The sequence below is a fragment of the Mauremys mutica genome, chromosome 18 (assembly GCF_020497125.1).
Source record: "Mauremys mutica isolate MM-2020 ecotype Southern chromosome 18, ASM2049712v1, whole genome shotgun sequence".
NCBI lineage: Eukaryota > Metazoa > Chordata > Testudines > Geoemydidae > Mauremys > Mauremys mutica.
The window spans coordinates 16,042,806-16,058,547 of NC_059089.1; the positions used below are offsets into that span (position 1 = coordinate 16,042,806).

Genomic DNA, 15,742 nt, shown 5'->3' on the forward strand with positions numbered 1-15,742 from the left:
GCCTCTTGGCGTCCATTATGGCGTATCTTGCACCTTCGTCTGACACTTCTGAGCACTGTGGTACTGAACACCAGATTAGTTGGGCTGCTGCTCTGATCTGGAGTGGCAGTTCCTTTCATCGTATTTCAACTGAAAGTATTTGAAATACACAGTTCACTTGCCCCTGTTTGGGCTCTTTCTTTACTTTCTGAATTTCTCAGCATGGCCAATGGAAATTAATGAAGTCAGTTTCCGTTTTGTTTGTGCAGTGGTAGTGTCAGGTTTGGCTTGCTGGGGAAGGCTTATGTGGGGAGAAGGAGGGGGAGGGTAAGGTACTTTGCAAGTGCTGGGGAGGTGGGGGGTGGTATGGGGGGGCTGGTATCGGGGGCCAGGGGGAGGTATGGGGGGGTGGTAGGGGAGTGTTGGGGCAGGGGGGTTAGCGGGGGGCTGGTGTCGGGGGGCGGTAGGGGAGTGTTGGGGCCCGGGGGCTGGTGTCGGGGGCCGGGTGAAGGTAGCTGGGGGCGGTAGGGGAGTGTTGGGGCAGGGGGAGGTATCGGGGGGCTGGGGAGGTATCGGGGGCCGGTGTCGGGGGGCGGAGGGGGGGCAGTAGGGGAGTGTTGGGGCCGGGGGGGGCGAGGTATAGGGGGGCCAGGGGGAAGGTGCCAGGGGGCTGGTATCGGGGGCTCGGGGGGGAAGTATCGGGGCCGGGGGGGAGGTGTCGGGGGGCTGGGGAGGTATCGGGAGGCTGGTGTCGGGGGCGGGGGGAGGTGTTGGGGGGCTCGTGTCGGGGGCGGTAGGGGAGTGTTGGGGCCGGGGGAGGTATCGGGGGGCCGGGGTTGGGGGGCTGGTGTCCGGGGCTCGGGGGGGAAGTATCGGGGCCGGGGGGGAGGTGTCGGGGGCGGTATCGGGGGCTCGGGGTGGGAAGGTGCCGGGGGGCTGGTATCGGAGGATCCGGGGGGGAAGTATCGGGGGCCTGGTGTCGGGGGCGGTATCGGAGCAGGGGGCGGGGCGTGAGGCCGATGTCGGGCCCCGGGGCGGTGCTGCTGCTGCGGGGCCGGCGCTGCGGCCCTGCCCGGGAACCAGGGCGCGGACGGGAGCGATGGGAGCCGGGAAGCGGCTGAGCGGGACCCGCCGGAGCCGCCCTGGAGCCCCCAGCGGGCTCCCAGCCCCACAGGTGCCGCCGCGGAGCCGGCTGTGCGGGATGTGCCCCGGGGGCCCGGGATCCCACTGACGGGGAGGGGGCGGCCCTGGTGGGGGCTGGGACCGCGCTGCTGCTCGGGGGGTGAGGCCGGGGCGCCCCACTGGGGTGTGGGCGGGGAGGGGGCGGCACGGCGTGGGGGTGGCACCGCGCTGCTGCGCTAGGGATGGGGGTGAGGCCGGGGCACCCCACTGGGGTGTGGGCGGGGAGTGGGTGGCACCGCTCTTCTGCCTTTGGGAGGGTGGGGCCCCTGGGGCTGGAGGGGGTGGCAGAGACACCCCATCTCAGTGGGCATAGGGGAGAGAGACCCCTGCAGAAGGGATGGGCAATCACTGGGGCACATCGGGCCCTTTTTGTGTGGCCCTTGCGGGGTCCCCCTGGCACTGGGGTGTCGTCTCTGGCCTACTCACCATCCCTGGGGCCCTTCTCTTGGATGCTGCTGTTGGGTTTGTCTGGATTTGGTGTCCTGCAGCCTGGCACTGCTCAGGAGGGAGTCACAGCATATTGGCTCTGGGCGAGGGAGCCCTGGCAGCAGAACGGAAGCTCTGCTGAAAGCTTTGATCTCTTTGATCCATCGCTTGGCCAAACTAAATGACAGCCTTGCATTCTCCCCCTCCCCAGCCCCTCCCAGCTGAGGATCTCAAAGTACCCAACAGGCATTGACGAATGAAGCCTCATTCCACCTCCGTGAGGCAGGTGAGTCACTGTAATTCCCAGGGAAACTGAAGCACAAGGCTGATCCGAAGCCACACAGTGAATGAGGGAAAGAACTGTGAACGTGGCCCAGACAACTGGCTGGCACAATTGTCCGTAGGAGGCTATGCATGTTTGATAAATATTCCTATCCTAAGCTCTAGTGTAGCAATACTGTGCTCTGGTAGACAGCTGTGTTCCACCCCAGAGGTGGCTGCATTTTGGTGGTGGTCAGAGTGGTCCCTGTATTTTCTCACAAGGGTGTTGTGAGGCTTAGTGATTGTTAAAGACCTTACTGAGTGTGAAATGCCCACAGAGTGTATAAAACCCATTGAGGAGTAAGGGAATCCTCTGATGAGCAGGTCCTGTACAAGTGCACTGTATTGTTATTTGTTAGCCTGGTGAGAGGTGAAGTGAGAGAGATGGTCCACATGGCAGGTGCTGCAGAAGATAAGGCTTCACACCAACAGCAAGGAGATTCTGTGGAGGCCTGAGTTCGATGAGTGGCGGGTGGGAGATCAGAGAGTCACAAGGAAGATGTAGTTGGCTGGAGCAAGTTGACAGAGGTTTCACAAGGAAGGAGAATAGTTTTTAACAAGACCATAAAATGAATGGGGTGCTCAAGGTGATGGTTCTCCAGACCAAATCTCCGGGGTACTAAATATGGTCTCATGTACATACCCCTTAACGTGCCCCTTTTGGACTGACTCTGCTCAGAAGTTTATCTAGATTAATGTCAATGACTTTGCCTTTTGTTTCAACAGGCTAACCTGTTTGTGTTTTGCAGGGCGCAGTTCCTGAATCCCAAGACAAACCCGTGGCAGATAAGACACTGAAGCTGAAGACACTTGTAAGTAACCAGAACCCAAGATGCAGTGATGCTCTCAAACCCCTCCTCCAAACCCCTGGATTTGGGACCATAGTGACGGTAGCAAAATGGGCTGGCGTTACAGAGCCAAGGAAAAGGTTGCAGAGGGACAGGAAATGCTAAAGGGCATTGGGCATCATGTCCTTAATGGACATGCGGGGACGGCTCCAGGCACCAGCGCACCAAGCACATGCCTGGGGGCGGCAAGCTGCCGGGGGCGGTGTGCCGGTCGCCGTGAGGGCGGCAGTCAGACTGCCTTGGGCGACATGCCTGCGGGAGGTGCGCCGGTCCCGCGGCTTCGGTGGCAATTCGGCGGCGGGTACGCCGAAGGCACAGGACCGGCAGATCACCCACGGAAATGCCACCAAATCCACGTGACCAGCGAACCTCCCGCAGGTGTGACGCCAAAGGCCGCCTGACTGCTGTGCTTGGGGTGGCAAAAAACATAGACCCACCCCTGTGGACGTGAGGATGGTATCTATATTCCAATTGATCGAGAATCCTCGAGGAGAGTTGGTTGCAATGTACGTGGTCGCCATATGGAAATGTACACCAGCTCCTGTTCAGTAGGCTGGTTCTGGAGTCTTTGTGCCCCAGTTGGTGTCCTGAGAAATATCCTCTAACTGCAGAGAACAGGAGAATATATGGGGCGCCGTGTGGCTTAAAGGTGCATTATTAAGCAGACACCTTTCCACTCTCCCACAAAGAGACACTGTAGAGTACATCAGTGACAATCTGCTGTGAGCCATTGTGTTACCCTCTCAGCCTCAGCAAGTGAGAACTTCGCTGCTGCTAAGCTGTGTGACAGCTCCCCGACATGCCAGTTTATCTGCATTGCCAGCAAAATTTCCAGGACTCTGCCAGTCCAAACCTTCCATAGCGGGTAGTAACCAGTGAATCCCAGTTCTCGAGTTCCTCAGAGAAATCTGTCTGTAGTGCTTAGCCCCTCTGACTGTAGCACCCACAAAACCTTATCGAGTTTGCTGCTCCTTCAGTGAGACAATACACAGCAGCTTCTTACTGCACCTGGGGTTAACACTCTGTTTCAGTCAAAGCTCTGAGCTGGTTTATAATAAAAGCAAAGTGAGTTTATTAATAAAAGGTGATAGGTTTAAGTGATACCAAGTGTAAGGAAGGACAAAAAGGGTTACAAAGTAACAAAAGCAAAATTACGCTTCTAAATCTAAAATTCAACTTAACAAACTAGTGGGTATTCACCCACGAAAGCTCATGCTGCAAAACGTCTGTTAGTCTATAAGGTGCCGCAGGATTCTTTGCTGCTTTAACAAACTAGCGTCTCTTGTTCAGAGCAGTTTTTCTTCCCAGAGAGTCTCCTAGTGTGGCTGACTGGTTTTTTAGCCAGGACCCTTCAGAGCGGCAGGGCTCAGGAATTCGGGTGCACTGATTGCTACCTGCTAGGGAAGGTGTGGACTGGCCGAGTCCTGAAGAGTTCGCTAGCAAGGCAGACAAGCTGGGGTGTTCGGAAGCTGACACATAGATTAGTAGCAGCAAAGTTCTCGCTTGCTGAGGCTGAGAGGGGAAACACACATCTGTTGATGACTCCTGAAATAAATGTCTCTGTAGAATGTGGTTAGAATCCCCACCCCTCCTTCAGTCTCTGGGGGACCAGGAGGGGAGGATCATCTCCTGCAGGACAGCAGCCCATCCTGCTGCTGCAGCAGGACTAGCCCTCTGTGACCTCCATGCAGGACTATTTGCTCTCCTGCAGGGTGATGGGCCATTACATTACTGCAGCCACTTCATCCCCGAGGTGCCTGGTCACTTCCAAACCTGGGTCTCCTGCCTGGCACTGATCGCTCTGTTAGGTAGAGACAGGTTTAAGCGTTAGACAAAATTCAAAGACGATGATCTGCAGACAAGGCTGGTCCATCTTCTTTGTCGCTGTGGTTTACGTGGGTAAATATATATTTTAAAAGCTTTACTCGCTACGGAGCCTGTGATATGCTGGAGGTCAGGCTAGATGTTCTGGTGGTCACTTCTGGCTTTATACTCTATGGCCGACTCCCTGGCGAAATCTGGCTGGTTACCTCCTTATCAAAGCCCTCCTGAAAACTCAGCTCTGCTGTGGGGCCTGCAAGGCCAGAGGTGGGGCTTGAGCTGCCCAGCGTGCTAAGACACACTTGTATTGCTGTTACCTCTCGCCCTGCCGTGTCCCCTGGGTGCTTGTTTAGTTCACTCCTCACCGTCTCTTCTTTCCTAGACGGTAAGCTGTGTGGGGCAGGGACTGGCTTTTGAATAAGTGTTTGTACAGCGCCTGGCACAGCAGGGCCCTGATCCTTGACTGAGTCCTTGTGCACTACTAGTAATAACAGAGTTGTCTAACCAGGCTTCCTGGTGCTGTAGACAGAGAGATGTTTTTTTTAAATAAGACCACATGCAAAAGAGCTGTTTGGATGAAAATCTTCCCGTGCCACCATAAGTAAATCCCCTCCCATCTCTTCCACCGATCCTTACACCCCTATTCATGCCACCTCCGCAGGGAACACGGTGTGCATGGGAGGCTGAGGCCTAGGCTAGGTAGGGTGTGATTCTGCACTGAAAATGCTTTGCCATTTAGCCTGGAGCTCTATTAGTTCAGGCTTTCCGGGTATGTCTGCACTGCAAAAACAAAGACCCAGCAAGCCTGGGTCGACTGACTTGGGCTTGCATTACGGGGCTCAAAATAGCAGTGGAGACGTTCCCGTTCGAGCTCTGAAACCTGGTCTGGGGGTGGCTCTCAGAGCCCGAGCAGGAAAGTCTGCACTGCTGTTTTCAGCCCCATAGCACAAGCCTGAATCAGTTGCCCTGGGCTCTGAGACTCACTACGGCCGTGATTTTTTTGGTTCAGTGCAGATGTACCCTCAGCTGATCACGTCTGTGGCCAGCTCACACGGAGAGAGTGGAGTTAACCCGTTTAGGGTGTGGCAAAGAAGTACCTTTAAAAAACCAACCCTTAGTGCTTGGGTTTGTCCATCTTAACCCTGAACTGTGTTGGGGAAACGCTTCCCCTCTGGCCAGGGTGGGATGAGCCACCCCGATGGTATTGCTAGGGCTGTGTATGACTGCAGCTCCCCTCCTGCCATGCTTTGTCCACTTACAGGGCTCATGCCTTGGCTTCCTGGCTTGTGAGCTCTGGGGAGCAGGGATCTTGTCTGAGTGGTGTCTGGCCAGTGCTTAGTGCACATCATGGGCACTACCGGGACATTCAGAATACTCCTCACAGTGCTGTTTTGGCATCTATCTGTCGGCGTCCTTCCTTCCTCTTCCATCCTTGGGCTGAGAGAGTCCCCGAGCTTTGCCCCCACCCCGTGTTCAGCACACGTGTGGGGATGTGCTGGGTCAGCATGTGTGTGGTTAAAGCAAAGAGCCCAGAACAAGTTTCTTACTTCCTGTTTATGACCCCTGCCCCCCCGCCCCTCAATTGTTAGTGTTTGTAAGAGGTCCCAGAGTGACAGCCCAGGGGCTGGTGTCCTAAGCAGTGGCAATGCGAGTATCACTCTTGCACCTGGAGAGGGAGATAGGACACTTCAGTCCCCAAGGCCCTTTTGCTCCTTGGCCTCTGCTGAGATGGGCACCGTGGGGCCAGGTTATGCTGGTGGTTGCACTGGTTGGCCTCGCGCTTTAGCTATAGCCACGTAAGCCACGATCACGTCGGTAGCGCCCCCTCTGTACCCGGTGCTGTGCTGTGCGTGGTTCCTGATCCGCTCCTCCCTGAGGCTCAAGCAATCCCCAGTTGTGACAGAAGCTGACGGTACAATCCGGACAGGAACAGAGCAGCACATGGCCCTCAGAGCTCTTGAAGGCTCGCCATTTGTCAGCTGTGCAGCCTGTTGTTACTAGACAGGAAGTGAGTCATTTTGAAACAGAACAATCGGGCACATCTGAGCTACTCGTTTGCCAAGCGCTCCCTAATTGTGATGCGTGACTGCAGGTTTCATATTCAGTGGTGATCACTGTCAATCAAAGAGTGCAGCCCCGCTCCTGGTTTGCAATCAAGCACTAAAAAGGCCTAGTGATGCTTGACTTCTTGGGGACCATTGTGTAATGAAATTCACCAGGGTGAGCTCTGCTCTGGGAGGAGGAGAGAACGACAGGCTGGAGGTAGCAGGTGGTAGCTCTACCCAGGGACGTGCAAAGGGGAGTGCAGTGTGTGCTGGGGATGGTCACAGCTGTTTCCCCGTCCCCTACCCGGGTGTGTACTGCTGTACTGGAACCAACGCTTCCTGCGTTTCGTATGCAGGTGTCCGGTGGCTGGAGCAGGGGGTAGGAATCTGGGCTCTTTGCCATGACCCTGCTGTGTGACCTCAGGCAGGGCGCGTAATCTCCCTGCATTCAGCCTTCCCTTCGCTGGAAAGCAGGTGCAATGTTACCTTGCTCTGAGGTTGAAAACGGGGGGGGAGCTCGCTGGGTGGGAGGCATCGCGTGGGTTTTCAGCGGGTGGAGATGTTGTCACAGACCCAGGGTGAAGAACCCCCCGCTGCCCTGCCAACATCGATCTTGGTCCTTCTCACCTGCTTTCCCCTGAGGATTGCCTGCTCCGATCACAGCTGACTCCGTTTCCTTCCCCTCCTAGACCTTGTTCCCATTGTGGACCCCTCAGTGTATTTAATTTAGAACAGCAAGAGTCTTTAATTACACTAGATCATGGTCTCTCAGCCTGGGAATCACAAACAGCTGTCGAGCTCCAAGGCCACACCCTGCCCTTCCCATCCTGCTACGGAGGAGAGGAGTCCCGTCCCACTAGGGAAGAAGGAAGAACCACGGCCCTTGTTCTGTTTTCCAGGATGCCTGCAGCGTTCAGTGCACTCCAGCCCCACCACAATGAGAGATCCCCGGTCACTAGAATGCAGTCACCCCTATTGCTGCCATGTGCTAAGGTCTCAGCAGTGACTCTTGAGCTTCCCTTCTCAATGCGTTGCAGGTCCATCTGTTCTTAACGCTGGTGATTCTGTCTGCTTGTACTGTGCTCTACATCCTGCTCTGCCCGCAGCTGCGTTGGCTCAGCTATCGGCGGCTGGAGGAACATAAACGTCCCTTGGTGACGGTGTCTGGAGCCCTCAGCTTCGAGGGGTACAGTCGTGTTCCTGATGGAAAGGTGGGTTAAAGTTCCAGCTGCGAAAGGGCTCTCCCAAGGCAGGAGAATGGGAGGTAGTGGTTAGAGCACAAGACTGGGAGTTGGGACTCCTGGTTTCCATTCGCGGTATCACTGTGCCCCCTTGGGCGAGTCACTTCACCCAGCATTGCCTCAGTTTCTCCGTCACTCATGAAGACGATCATGTACCTACTTCCCACGAGAGTTGAGGCTTCTTGATTAAAGTTTGCACAGTGTTTGAGGCTCCTAACTTGTGAAAGATGCCCCAGCAATGCAAAGCGTTAGCCGTGGGGCTACCGTGGCCCTGTGCTGGTGTAACCAAGCCCCTTGGCTCACTCACATCAATCTCTGCTGTCCGTGTCCTGGGACAGGCTCAAAGCAAAGCACCTCTGACATCTGGAGTAATCGAAAACACTACCCTTTGGTGGTGCTGCTTTCAGATTCCAGGGAGGCACCAGGGCATAGTTAAAGGGAGTCAGGAGAAACCAGTTCTAGACGCGTTTTTTTAAAGCTCATTCTGGTAACATGGTTGTAGCCCCTGTGTAGATTTGGCTTGAGAGCGAAGCCACCCTGTGCCAGCAATAGGGAGTTGCAGGGCGGGCGGCTAAGAGCAGCACCGTGGAGGGAGTGGTGGAAGGGGGCAGTTCTGAATTGGATTTAGAGAGAGACAGGAAGCCAGTGCAGGTGATGAAAGGGTGATGTGGCCCTGCTGCCTGGAATGAAAACCTACTGCAATCCCCTCCCCTTGCAAGCCCTGGGCCTCTCCTGTCCCTCTCCATTGCTAACGGTGCGTCTTGCTGCAGCCGTTGGTCAGAGCTCAGTGCCGCCAGTGCGCCTTGGTATCGAGCTCGGGTCAGATGCTGGGCTCGCGGCTGGGGAAGGAGATCGACCGAATGGAGTGCGTCCTGCGCATGAACCAGGCCCCCACCAATGGCTACGAAGAGGACGTGGGGACGAAGAGCACCGTCAGGGTTGTCTCGCACACCAGCATCCCTTTGCTCCTGAGGAACCAGTCGTACTTCTTCAAGCAGTCCCGGGAGACCATCTACGTCATCTGGGGGCCCATGAGAATGATGAGCCGGGAGAAGGGGGGGTTGACCTACAGGACTCTCCAGGAAGTGAAGGAGATGTATCCCAGCCTGCAGATCTACACGCTGACCGAGAAGATGATGGCTTACTGTGATGAGGTCTTCCAGGATGAGACAGGGAAGAACAGGTGAGTAGGCTCCTAGCTCGCTCCCTGCCTCCATGCCACAGCCACCTCTTGGGTGTAGGATGTAGAGCTTTCCACCCCAGAGTCTACTGGAGCTGGATGCTTCTGGTAAACCAATCAGCAGTGAAATAGTTAACAGTGTTGCCATTTTAGGGTAGGATTTTCGAAAGCACCTATAGGACTTTGGACCACAAGTCCCAATGGGATTTGTGCTTCTAAGTTCCTTAGGCAGTTTTCCACTCTTCAATTGTAAATGTTGGGTTTCAGAGTTACCAACCCATTGACACGAGTGGGACAGTTTACTCCCCTCCCACAAATGCTGTTTGCCCCTCAGTGGTGAATGGACCTGCAAGGTACCTTAGGAGGGTCAGTGCGCTGAACACGAATGGATTTACAAGCAGTCATCGTGTAAACGGCAATGGGCTATTTGTGGATGTTAGAAAGTTATGGAGTCACCTTCATCCCAGGAAGAGTTGTGTAAGAATTCATTGCTATATAACAATATGTAACACATCAGTTATGTTGATGGGCAGTCAGCTTTTCAGTTCAGATCCTGTGCAGGTCAGCAGTGACCAGCAGTCATTTGTCCTCGGGTTGGTAGACGAGTGGAGGGTTCCATTTGGTTCCTGTTGGCCGGGTGCCCACAGCACACAAATCTCCATCACCTTTGGCATTGATAGTCCCCCTGGTCAGCAGACAGGCCAAGAACTGACTGACTGGGGTCCCATCGTGCCAGGGGTGACGCCCATTGGAGGAGCAGCCTGAGAACACTTGCCCCGCTGCTGCCTGTCCCGTACCCAGTGTGGATGAACAGGGAGCATCAGTCGCCAGAGCTGCCAGTGCAGCTTTGTTCACCAGCCCAACACTCGCTTCAAGGGGCACGACATGCCAGGAGACTGGAGTGGGAGGGGGTGGAAAGAGAGAGCTTCCAAACATACGTGCCTCCAGTATTGCTGGCATTTCCTCCCCGTCAGCCAAAGAGCCCATCTTCCTCCCCACCCCGTTTTTCTTGTCCTGCTCTTCTGTTTGCTCTTCCCATCCTCACCCAGAGACTGCTCCAAAGGCCCTAATCACACCCAGTAGGTGCCCTAGTCTGCCCCCCTCAGCCAGGGCAGGATCTGCCTTATTGGCCTAGGACAGGGGTCGGCAACCTGCGGCACGCGAGCCAATTTTTATTGTCACGCTGCTGCCAGCTGGGGTCCCAGCCCCCGACCCTGCTCAGGCCGCTGCTGGCCTGGGTTAACGGAACCCCCAGCCGGCAGCGGCTGAGTGGGACCGGCAGCCAGGACCCTGGCTGGCAGGAGCCGGCGGCTGGAACCCCAGACCGGCCCCTTGCCAGCTGGGGTCCCGGCCATCCGCCCCGCTCAGCCTGCAACTGGCCTGGGGTATCGGCAGCCAGCCCAGGGCTCTGCTCTTGGCCTGGTCCCAGCGCTTTGCAGCCCTGATAAAAAATTACACTACAATTAGCGTAAACACTTGAAAACTTAAAAACGTTGTTTGTATATTATAAATAATCGTTACAAAATGTAGAATGTTAATAAATACATTGGTTTGATGAAACAAAGTAGTTGTACTTATCTGCCTGTGCTTAATTTGTGTTTTCAATGGTTTACCTTCTAAAAAATCTCGCCTGTCTCGCACCCCCAGAAAGGGCATCTCACACCCCCAGGGGGTGCGTGCACCCCAGGTTAAGAACCACTGCACTAAACTGATAAGATCTGCATTTTAATTTAATTTTAAATGAAGCTTCTTAAACGTTTAAAAAACCTTGTGTATTTTACATAGAACACTAGTTTAGTTCTATATTATAGACTTATAGAAAGAGACCTTCTAAAAACGTTAAAATGTATTACGGGCACGTGGAACCTTAAATGAGAGTGAATAAATGAAGACTCGGCACAGCACTTCTGAAAGGCTGCTGACCCCTGGTCTAGGAGATGGGTGCAGGTTTCCCTCCCACAGTCCATGTCCGTTTCTCTCTCTGCCATGCTGGTTACAGCAGCCTGTCCCCTCCAACTCTGTTGCTGTGTGATTTGTAGGATGAAGTCTGGCTCCTTCCTGAGCACTGGCTGGTTCACCATGATCCTGGCAATGGAGCTGTGCGAACAGATCTTTGTCTTCGGCATGGTCAGCGATAGCTACTGCAGGTACGGCCGTCAGGGGACGATGGCGGGAGACTTCATGGGGCTTTTGCCACAAAGCACATCTGTTCGTCAGTTAACTCAGCACAAGGCAGCACAACCATCCCACAAGCAATACAACACGTCTTCCATCAATCTCTGTCCCCAGAGACTTAGCCAAGTTCGGTAACGAACAGCACAGGGAGGGGTGTATTAGGAGGCGCGGACAATGCAGAAAATATATGAAGTGGACAGATACAGGGAGGCTGCTCCAAGCAGCGGGAGTTGCAGAGGAAAAGGTCCTCACACTAACAGTGGTGAGATCAGAGAAGGAAGGGGACGGAACAGAGAGAACTGGATCTGGCTGGGGGTGAGTTCACGGGGAGTTTTTATAAGCAAGGAGGCAGTTTGGAACAGGACCCCCGAAAGGAACAGGGAGCTGCAGAGGGGACATGGCTCTGCTCTGTGTGTAATGCCCACACCTGCTGGAGGCTGCAGAGCTGGGATGCAGTAAGATGACGGAGGGAGCGTGTGGTGGGAATCGAGGCCCAGGGCAATGAAGGGGAGGATGAGGATTTCAGCAGGGGCGGGTCTGTCTGTAACACAGGAGGAAGTTCTTCATTCATTCAGCTCCCCCATCCCCATCTCGTGGGGCAGGATTGGTCCCTTTGGTAGATTTGCTCGTGCTTTGTCCAGCCGAATGTGGAGGTTTGGGAGGTGGGTGTTACACACCCAGCTCCTGGCAGGGGAGTTGAGAATCCCCTCATGCTTTGTGCCCTGATGGGACTCATGCTTTGTGGTCCAGAGATCCCTGACACTGAATGGACATCTCCGGGGTTAGTAGGCTGGTGCCTCTCTCTTGTGTTGGCTCCATCGCTGCTCTGGAAGCAGGAGTCTGCTATCTGGGCCAGTACCCCACGGCGCTACCTCTTGTCTGCTCTGGTTGGCAGGGAGAAGAATCATCCCAGAGTGCCTTACCACTACTTCGAAAAGGACAAGCTGGACGAGTGCAGGATGTACCTCGCCCACGAGAGAGCTCCCCGGGGCGGCCACCGCTTCATCACTGAGAAAACCGTCTTCTCCCACTGGGCAAAGAGAAGGAACATTGTCTTCAATCACACCTCGTGGGCGGGTGGATAGGGGCGTCCGGCCCATGTGCAGCTCCCGGGGGGAAATGTTTCACTCCGTGGTACGATAGGCTGCAGCCCGCTGGGAGTCCTGCAGCGTGGCATGGGGGGCTGTCCAGAGGAGTTGCACGGGGGGTCAGTGCATGCAGAGGAGCTGCACAGACACAGACTTGACAAGAGGCAGAGCATCCTGGGAGGTGTGGCGCATTGGAAGGGCTCCCTTACCGAGCCTGCTCTAATCAGCATGTTGAATAGAGCAATAAAGACACATGCCCACCCTCTGCAGGGTCCCTGCCACTTGTGCTGGAGCATTGATGTGCAGGTCAGAGTGTCTCTGCGGGTCTGCTCCTAGGTGTTGCACAATCCTTCCCAGGCACTCGGCTGGAAGGAGGCAGAGAAAACCTGGGGCATCATTCAGAGCACTCAAGGTCTCAGCCCCTCCATTGCTGCAAGCAGTCCCTGACATCTCTGAACCCCCCCACCCCAATCATTCTGAGCTCTGACCCTAGGACTGTCTTTGAAGAGTTTTTAATCTTTGAACCATGATGAATATTTAATCCAGTATTAAACATTTCCATACTTTTGTTACAGCAGGCTGCAGATCTTAGAAAAGTGGAGTCGCTCTGAGGTTTAAGCCAGTGCCTCTTGGGGTGAAACTCCTCATCCTCCTCCATTTATAGCCTCAAGAGGAGGTTTTGGTGGGTGACCAAGGGGAGGATGGATGGTCTTATAGTTCAGGCACTGGACTGGGACTCAGGGGACTTGGACTCAAATCCAGGCTCTGCCACAGATTCTCTGTGTGACCTTGGACAAGTTACCTAGGACCTGATCCAAAGCCCATTGACATCAATGGAAAGACTCCCATTTACTCCAATGGGCTCTAGCTTAGGCCCTTAATCTCTCTGTCTCAGTTCCCAGTCTGCTGCTTGTACGTTGTATTCGTTCCTCTCCTACGTCTGTCTTGTTCGTTTCGACTGTAAGCTCCTTGGGGCAGAGATTGGCTCTTATGAGCACAGTGAGGCCCTGATCTCAGCTGGAGCCTGTAGGCATTACAGTTATCCCAATAGTACCTCTGCCTGTCGGTTGTGAAGTCGTGCACAGGCCTTGGGTTGGTGAATTGCTCCCACACGGGGCAAAGTGGCAGGAGATGTGGGGGCTCTGGGGGTCCTGGGTCTTCGGTCAGTTTAAAGAGCGAGAGGAGTGGAATGATTCAAAAGCATCTCTTGCTGTGACTTGGCTGAATGGAGGCGAGACACCTGTCCTCCAGTGGGCGTGCTGTGCTGGATGTGCAGTGCCGGGAAAAGAGATGCCCCTGTCGCCAGCCAGCCTGCCATTCAGTGAGGCGTAGACGTAAGAACGGCCACACTGGATCAGACCAAAGGTCCATCTAGCCCAGGATCCTGTCTTCCAGCAGTGGCCAATGCCAGGTGCTTCAGAGGGAATGAACAGAACAGGGAATCATCCATCCCGGCAGCAGTATTTGTGCTGAGGTTTTGCCATTTGGCAAGGAAAAGGACAGCGGTCCATAGCTTCTGCCCAAATATCTTCTCGTTCTGTCTGTCCCAGTGTGGGTAATTTCGACCTAGTGTCCTACCTGGGGCACCCGACTGTGGGCTCCGTTCCCACGCATCACACCTCCCAAAGTAGTGTGCGTGTGTCCTGCAGCTCCTGTTACCCTGCACTACAGGCCCTGCATTCCAGACATGCCATGATGTGTTCTAGACGCTGCCCTGACCTCAGTAAAGGTGACAGCTTTTTGCCAGAAAAATGAGGTCAGTTCTGGTTCAACATCCTGAACGATACACCTTACATTTCTATAGCACTTTTAGCCATGAAGGATCCCAAAATGCTTTTGCAAAGTGTGAATAGCTACCGGAGCCACCTCATCAGCTCCTCAAAATGCAGCTACTTCTGGAGTGGAACACTATCTGTTCAACAGCACACACCACCCCCCTAGGACAGTGGTTTTTCAACCTGGGTCCGCAGACTGTGTGTAAGGGGTCTGCGAAACGACGTCATTACCACAGAAGAGAGGTTCTCAACATGTGGTACGCGGATCCCTGGGGGACTGCAGACTGTGTCTAAGATTTCCAAAGGGGTCTGCACCTCCATTCAAAATTTTGTAGGGGTCTGCAAGTGAAAAATGGCTGAAAACCACTGCTCTAGGACAGGAAGCGAAGAAAGATGCTGTATCTAATGTAAATGGTAGGGGGAGTTTAGTTTTACATTGTCTTGAAATACAGTGTGCACACACGTGTAATTATAATTGCATCGATTTAAAATCCTTGTTAGGGGGTTTAAACCGTGACAGCTATGAAGGAAGTTTTGGAGATGGCCTGCACACAGCAGTTGGTGGCAGCCCCCGTGGAAAGCCCATCTTTGTGCAGCGTGCAGTGCTGTAGCCGTTTAAAACCACATCTTAGAAGAATTGGTTTGAAAAAGACTCTCAGCAGAAGCTGTTTCTTGAACTGAAGCAGAGTGTGGTCACTTCGGGGTTCAGGCTGGAAGACACTACTTCTGTCAGCAGCTCCATCATGTCAGGAAGAAACATTTCCTTCCAGTGTTCTGGCATGTACCCTTTGAGTTCGTGTGCTGCCTTTGTTACCAAGTGCCCTTGGATTGATACCAAAGCGAACCTACGTAATAAAAGTATTTTTAATTCTGTGATCATTCATTGTTTGTACAAACTGGGTGAATTTATCCAGCTGGACTCAATCCTGGAGTCCTTGCTCCGACAACGCTCCCATCGCCATCCTGCCAGTCCCTTTAGTTTGTCCCCTACTGACGTTCCCAAGTCACCTTAGCTCTCGGGGCTACTCCTTTGGCTGGAAACACCAAATCACAGGCTGCTCATATGTCACACAACAGGTCACGCTGCCCACTCGCCCTCCTGGACTTTGGTGTAAATATAAACAGACACCACTGAGGGAGTCAGAGCCCCCTGTCCTATCACACTCCTGCCCTTCTTCTCTGGCACAGGCTGTTGAACTTGTACAGGAAGAGCAGGCTGCCTGGAGAAATGCTAGTTATACAAAATCTTGTAGAGATGCCAAGCCTTGGTTGCTGACGCAGCATTACTCAGCACTCTGTGTGCAGACTTCCTCACGGGGTGGGGGGGGAGAATTTCCCATCTATCCTGGGGAACAATGAACTGCTTAAAAATCCCAAGTAGCTCTCGCACTCATAGTCAACTGACCTCTTTGAGAGCAGGATTAGGCCCTTAATTGGCTCACAGAGGGCCTGATTCTGCCGCTTTTACTAGCTGACCAGCTGTGTATTTTCTGAGTAGCCCTGACATCAGTGAACCACCCCCCAGGAATGAAGGTGAGAAAAACAGAAAGAAACGACTGTTGTTTCTATTCCAGTAGCCCCGAGAAGTGGCAGCTGAGCTCAGGGCCTCATTGTTCTGGGCAGAGCACATACACAGAGCAAGAGCCAGCCCCTGCCCCAAA

At 54.1% G+C, this 15,742-nt stretch overlaps 1 protein-coding gene across 1 annotated transcript; it reads left to right on the forward strand.

The window, feature by feature from the left end:
* The first annotated feature begins 987 nt into the window (after positions 1 to 987).
* Positions 988 to 14,958, forward strand: ST6GALNAC4 (ST6 N-acetylgalactosaminide alpha-2,6-sialyltransferase 4). Its single transcript, XM_044992851.1, has 7 exons — positions 988 to 1,153; positions 1,799 to 1,873; positions 2,658 to 2,720; positions 7,660 to 7,833; positions 8,634 to 9,046; positions 11,083 to 11,190; positions 12,114 to 14,958. The coding sequence occupies exons 2-7, from the start codon at positions 1,844 to 1,846 to the stop codon at positions 12,301 to 12,303; spliced, it is 978 nt and encodes a 325-aa protein (XP_044848786.1). The 5' UTR covers positions 988 to 1,153; positions 1,799 to 1,843; the 3' UTR covers positions 12,304 to 14,958.
* Positions 14,959 to 15,742: the final 784 nt, after the last annotated feature.

Bases quoted from the DNA above. Each gene is read 5' to 3' on its own strand.
- ST6GALNAC4 (XM_044992851.1), top strand. From the start codon at position 1,844: ATGAAGCCTCATTCCACCTCCGTGAGGCAG. The intron at 9,047-11,082 runs GTGAGTAGGCTC...TGTGATTTGTAG, and splicing joins GATGAGACAGGGAAGAACAG to GATGAAGTCTGGCTCCTTCC. The intron at 11,191-12,113 runs GTACGGCCGTCA...TCTGGTTGGCAG, and splicing joins GTCAGCGATAGCTACTGCAG to GGAGAAGAATCATCCCAGAG.